Source organism: Triticum aestivum, chromosome 6D (assembly GCF_018294505.1).
Source record: "Triticum aestivum cultivar Chinese Spring chromosome 6D, IWGSC CS RefSeq v2.1, whole genome shotgun sequence".
NCBI lineage: Eukaryota > Viridiplantae > Streptophyta > Magnoliopsida > Poales > Poaceae > Triticum > Triticum aestivum.
This window is the reverse complement of record NC_057811.1, coordinates 121,238,863-121,245,354: the sequence shown is the minus strand read 5'-3', so window position 1 is coordinate 121,245,354 and position 6,492 is coordinate 121,238,863. Positions and strand designations below refer to the sequence as shown.

The following is a 6,492-nucleotide window of genomic DNA, read 5'->3' as shown; positions in this document are numbered from 1 at the left end:
GACTCAGAACCGGTTATTTCTTGAAACAGCAAAACATCTGCAAAATTACATCACATTACAATGTTACAACAATACTGCGAGCAGAAGCCTCTTCCAGAACTCGATGAAAATCAAAGGATAACAAACCACTAAACCGTGTTCTAAGTTCTAACCCGCAGAGCCAAAAAAACAGAGATACAAATTTGGATGGTACAGCTCAATATGTAGTACAAACTTCTATCATAACTACAAGGCGATGGTAAGAAAAATAAAATCAACACTATTAGGGGGTGGCAGATTTTCTATTGCAAGCCATCAAAGAAACCAGGTCCAGCCTTTGATTTCAGTTCGTGGCCGGCATCTTGACCTATCGCAACCATGTCATCCAAAGAATATGTTCCACTTCTTGACGTCTCGTATACTGTAAGAAAAATCATGCACAAGCACAGAAATTATTTGCCTAATAAAATATGGCTAGTTCGTATCATATGTTCTTTAATTGAAAATAAAATGATACCTATAGAGCCATCTGGTGAAGCCAATAGCCCCCGGAATGAACAGTTCCCATCCTTGTCACGATAAGCATATGCCGCAATTGGAGTTCGGCAATTACCATCAAGAACAGACAAGAATTCTCTTTCACATGCAACAGCTAATCTGGTATCTTCATGATTCAAAGAGGACAGATACTCCATCTACACACAAAAAAATGGAAAGAGGGGGGGATCAGCATCTTTAACTAGATGGTGTAAACAAAAGAAAAACTCAGGCAATTGGCTGGTGTGTTCTGCGCACAACACAGAATGAAACTCAGGGCACCTACGCACAACACAGAATGAAACAACAGTATGCAATAGGAAATCAGAATGTTCTAACTCCATGCTCTCTTGAGTAATTTCGAAAACTAAAATATTCAATATGGTGTGGTAAAAAATCAACAACAAAAAAGGATTGGAGGCAAGCTAGGCAAAATGGCTAATAAAGATGTGAAATATGAAGAGTTGGTCGATAATGCAGAATTGGACACAACTGCATCTTGGTAAGAACATGATGTGGTACAATGGCCAATAAAGACCACAAAATAGACACTTGAACCTATCAATTTATCAGAGGCACATGCAAAATTGAAGAATTAAAACATAGTGGCATAACACAGCTGGTACCACATTTGGGTATGGCATTATGCATGCATGCAACATCTAAGATTTTTACTCTGCTAGCAGATTGAAACATTAGATGACCTACCATTTTATCATCATTGCTCCTGCAAGTTATTCCAATAGCGCCCTGAGCGACTGCTGGAAGCATTTCGTCTACTGATAATACAGATGTTGCAGTTTCTGGCATGCCTAACCGTTTTAGTCCAGCCAGTGCCAACAATGTAGCATGTACGTCTCCTTCTTTAAGTTTCCTTAACCGTGTCTGAACATTTCCTCTGAAGTTAACAACCTGAAAAGCATTCACTATTGTTAAGCCCTAAATTAACCGAGAAGAGTCACTAATAAAAATGGCTTGTAAAATAATAAAGCAGTACATATTACTAAAGTAGAAGACTGATTTATAGCGGGATTGGATGGGTTTTAAATATTATTTTTTTTGCAAGAATACTGCTTGGCACATAAGGAACATGAAACAACATCCCTTCAAAATAGCAATCTGTGATATATGTCCTTATACAAGTTTCAGGCAGTTTTATGTATGGAAAAGAAAAATATGAGTTTAACAGTGATGGGTTAGCAGAGATTATTTTTAGAATGAAAAACAACAAGGAACAAAACATAAGGAAAGATATGTATTGCACTAATGCAGTCATCACAAGTAGACTTACTTTTAGTGATGGATATTTATAGAGAATCTGAGATTGCCTCCGCAGGGAAGCACTTCCGATAACACTACCAGCAGGAAGCTCCCCAAGAGTTTTTGCAGTCAGGCATATGAATGCATCTCTCACATCTTCTCGTGGGAGGTTACAGGGCAATATCATGCCTTCTGGTAGATATGTTGGGACATCTTTCATCGAGTGGACCGCGATGTCAATGCTTCCCTGCAAGAGCGCATCGTCTATCTCCTTGGTGAATAAACCCTTGCCTCCTATATCCGCCAGGGGTTTGTCCAAGATCATGTCTCCTGTGGTCTTTATGATGATAATCTCAATGGCACCATCCTCGGCTAACTCCGTGTGTGCAGCTTTCAGTTCGTCACGGGTTTGACGGGCTTGTGCAAGAGCAAGAGGACTGTCCTACATAGTCAGCAATTTGAATTATAGACTTGCATGTGCAAGCAAGATACTTTGCTACAGAAGAAAGAAATAAAAACACATCGAACTGAACATCGAAAAAGACAGCTAGAATTCGACAGGACGCTTTTCTACTTGGAATTTTTCTCCCACCCTAAAAATGAAGGCAGAAGCTGATAGACCTTGAGATTGGTTAGGCCAGATCATTCGGTCTATCAGAAGCAACTCAAATTTCCACCAAGTCATGTTCTGAATTCACTAAGACAAAACAAGCAAGTGGCCAAACGCTACACCAATCTCTGTATACATCCACGTGAAAACCCACAGCTAGTTCACCGAACTAAAAATCTCTGAAACATCTCACGATTGATCCCTAATCGAGCTGCTAACATGTATAGGTGCAGTTTAGCTGACTGGAAAAGGTCCATTATTTAGCACGATTAAGGTCAACGGCGTGGTGCTACCGATGTTCCACGATTCCATCAAAGCCCAGCTAAAATGCAGATCCTGGTAAACGTCCTCAACAATTCGCGTCAGAATCAGGCAATATCTGGCACCTAGAAACGCAAACGGGTCAGTCAGAGCCGCATCTGGAAAACCGGAACTCCTAGGAAACAAGAAAAACAGGATCTTGCAGGCGCCTCCGGCACATTGCCGCCCCCAAATCCAACCGAGTTGACACCCAGAGACGCGATTCTTGTGCACTAAGCAACCGAGACTCTGTGACGAAAGGGTTCGAATTTGATCACCTCCCGCGCGTGCCAATCCGGATGAGGGAGACCTTGGGCTCCGCCTCGGCCTGGACGGCGACGGCGGCGCGCACCACCGCCCGGCGCGGGCGCGCGAGGCAGGTCGGCGAGCCGAGGAGGGTGTGGTTGGTGCATCTCAGCGTCGCCATCTCCGGCGGCTGGGAAGGGGGGTGAGAGAGGGTCGGGCGAGGCGGGCGGGAGATGCAGGGGGAGGGTCGAGGAAGGAGCAGAGCAGAATTCTGCGCTGTTATGGAGAGGGCGGAGGGATGGATGAGGGGGGCAGAGGATAATGTATTGTCCGGATAGTGCAGAGAGAACAGAGGGAGAGAGAAAGAAATCAGGTTTATTGGATCTTGTAGGTTTGCTGCGGTTTATTCAGCTCTTTTCCTAAACCAGCTTGAATGAATTTAATTTACTACTACTCCATCTCATAATGTAAAATGTGTTGCATTATGGGACGAAGGGAGTAGGTATGGGTCCACGTTATACTCAAATTATGTACTCCCTTCATTTTTATTTAGTCCGCGTATTGGCTTTATTCAAAGTCAAGCTTTGCAAATTTTGACAAAGTTTATAAACAAAAATATTAACATATACAAGAACAAATCAATACCATTTCACTTCATACACATTTATTATAGTAAATGTTTATAATGTTTTCTGTAAACTTGGTCAAATTTTATGAAGTTTGATTTTAGTTATATCTAATATGCGGAGTAAATAAAAACGAAGGGAGTAAGATACCAAGGGCTTGTTTATTTTTTGGGATCTTTTAGATATACAGAAGATGAGTTTAGCATGACGGAAGATTTATCTTTCGGCATGTATTAAGAGATTTAATGTTTTTTACAATGACTAAGTATTGAAGAGTACTCCTTCGCTCGTACGCAAGGGCAACCCGTTGCGTGGGTTTTCTGTGTCGGCGGTCTGCCTCATCTCTTGTAGTCTTAGGCCCATGGAGGCACGGTGGATCCCGACCCTTACTGGCCGGAGGACTTTATTTTTGGATGTTTTTGTGAATTTTGTTAGGGTTTGTTTCTTGCTCTGAGAGGCAAGCGATGGCAGCTCTTTAAAGATGAAACAAGGTTATCCCCGCCTAGGCCTCGTCACAGCGGTGCTTCTAACGTCGTTGGAGGGCGTGTGGAGGTTTGTCTCCGACAGATCTCACGGGATTCGGTCGACGTTCAACTTCAGTGGATCCGGTCCCTATTCGTGTGTCTACAGGTTGGATGCTTCCGATCTATGCTTCTTTTCATCGGCATCGGTTGTGGTGCGCTGGTCCCGTAGGGCCATTGCACGACGACTTCCCGACTGTCTACTACAACAAGTTTGCCCGGCTCCGGTGAGGGGCGTTGGCGGCGGCGAGCCTAAGGCTTGCTCTCATCGCTAAATGGTCTACGGATTTGAATGTAATTTTTATTTCTTATGTTCTTTGTACTACCTTGATAGTTGATGAATAGATTGAAATTTTTTCTGAAAAAAAGGACTGAGTGTTGAAGACGATGGAGAAAAGTCTTTGTAAACCTTCTAGAGTGAATATCAATGAACCACATGTATTCAGACGAAAGATTTAGAAAACAACAACTTTCTGGAAAAAAATATCAGGAAACCAAATTATTGGGGCTAAAGGTAGTTGATGGCTTTGCATGTACACATGGTTTAGTTGTAGTCTTTTTGAATAAGAGTATCAATCCTACATGCAGCACATGAATTGGATTTTGTCCCTTATAGTGACTTATGAAATGTGCCTGCAAGTTAAGTAGACGCAAAGTAAAATGAAGGTGAATGGTTGTAATAATTTTGAGTAGAGTGCAAACAAAAGTAAATAGCATAAAAGAAGTAGAAGAGCACAACGAGGTGAATAAAGCGATAAAACCAGTAAGAGAATTAAGGCATTCTCAGGGAGTCCGGAATTCTCATCGGTACGTGACTAACGTAACACATGCTATTGCATAGTTCTAGGTTAGATACTTGAGCCATTGTTGATATTTGTAATTAGGCGGATCCGGATACAAACATAGGGTATATGTTCTACTCGAGTTAGACTTCGTACCACGCACATCACTAGCGTGGTTTCCCAGTTCCGGTTCTCAACACGACAATTAAGGGTTTTCCCTTGGACGCGACCGCGCTAAGAGTTCTCCGTTATTCTCCTATCAGTTGCAAAGGTGGGGTAGAGAGAATTTTGCTATCACCTCGAATGACCTCAAAATCTTAGCATTTACAAAGACAGTAATATGCTCCGTAGTATTCAAGGTGAAAATACTGAGTGGGACTCCTTCACGACATTCACGACGGTTATTAAATCAAGCATTCAACAGAGAATCTCATATCCACATAAGCGTTCAGCACCTATACATACCAAGGTTCATCCATATCCATGAGAACTAAGAAAACTACTCACACATGGCAAGCATCATATGAATAGCGACCACAAACATGGATGATAAATCAAAGTAATACACGTAGGGATCCACTAGGGTTCGGTACTACAATGGAATGGAGATGGGATGGTGATGAAGATGGTTGATGTCCGTGTCTTCTTGCACAAGGTGATGGCGATGACGGAGTCGTCATTACCGATTTCCCCTCTCAATGCCTTCTGGAGGCTATGGTTCTGCATTCTAGAGTGGTTTCTAGTGGCTATCGACGCCTAATCCTCGATTCAATCATGCAAGGGTGAAATACTGGACCAGACTGAGGCGTCGGTGTGCATTATGACAAGTGGTACGAGCGTCGTCAAGCACTCTGAACTCCTCCACGAGCCATCTCTCTTCTTGTAACACGCCGGATGTAACTTTCCATATTTGTAACTCCAACTCTTGCCATTTTCGGCTATGTGTTATGATATTTCCTTCGTGGTTGGGTTTTGTCTTTCGTTTTGCATTTTGTTTATGTCATGCATCTCATATCATGTCATCATGTGCATCTCATTTGCATACGTGTTCGTCTCATGCATCCGAGCATTTTCCCCATTGTCCGTTTTGCAATCCGGCACTCCCACATGCACCGGCGCACCCCTCTTGTTTCTTTTCGTGAGCGGGTGTTAAACATTCTCGGAATGGACCGAGGTTTGTCAAGTGGCCTTGGTACACTACCGGTAGACCACCTGTCAAGTTTCGTTCCATTTGGAGGTCGTTTGATGCTCCAACGGTTAACCGGGTAACCGCAAAGTCCTTTTGTGTGTTGCAGCAAAACCCCCCTCCAAACAGCCCAAAACCCCTCTATGTCCCTTCCATGCTCTAGGTCGTTCGATCACGATCGTGTGGGCGAAAACCGCACTCCATTTGGAGTCTCCTAGCTCCCTCTACCTATAAAACACCTCCCCCCTCCGAAAATCTTCGCAGATCAAACCCTAGCAAAAATCACCCCGCCGCCACCGGACACGTCCGCCGCCGCCAGACGTCCCCGCCGCCGCGCCGCACCAGTCCCGTGGCGCCACGTGGCCCCGCTCCGTTCCCCGCGCCGCCGGCCCGCTGGGCCCGTACGCCGCCCCCGTGGCCCGTGCGTCCTCGCTCTGCGGCCCGA

General features: G+C 44.1%; 1 protein-coding gene across 1 annotated transcript; it reads right to left on the bottom strand.

The window, feature by feature from the left end:
• LOC123144012 (porphobilinogen deaminase, chloroplastic) lies at positions 1 to 3,273 on the bottom strand. Its single transcript, XM_044563022.1, has 5 exons — positions 2,965 to 3,273; positions 1,808 to 2,213; positions 1,225 to 1,428; positions 497 to 674; positions 1 to 400 (listed from the first exon to the last, which is right to left on the bottom strand). Exons 1-5 carry the CDS (start codon positions 3,111 to 3,113, stop codon positions 282 to 284), a joined length of 1,056 nt encoding a protein of 351 aa, XP_044418957.1. The 5' UTR covers positions 3,114 to 3,273; the 3' UTR covers positions 1 to 281.
• Between the last annotated feature and the right edge of the window lie 3,219 nt (positions 3,274 to 6,492).

Coding starts and splice junctions, on each gene's coding strand:
- LOC123144012 (XM_044563022.1), bottom strand. CDS start 3,113: ATGGCGACGCTGAGATGCACCAACCACACCCTCCTCGGCTCGCCGACC. Junction 1,429..1,807: donor ATAAATATCCATCACTAAAA/GTAAGTCTACTT, acceptor AATGCTTTTCAG/GTTGTTAACTTCAGAGGAAA. Junction 401..496: donor TTCACCAGATGGCTCTATAG/GTATCATTTTAT, acceptor TTTTTCTTACAG/TATACGAGACGTCAAGAAGT.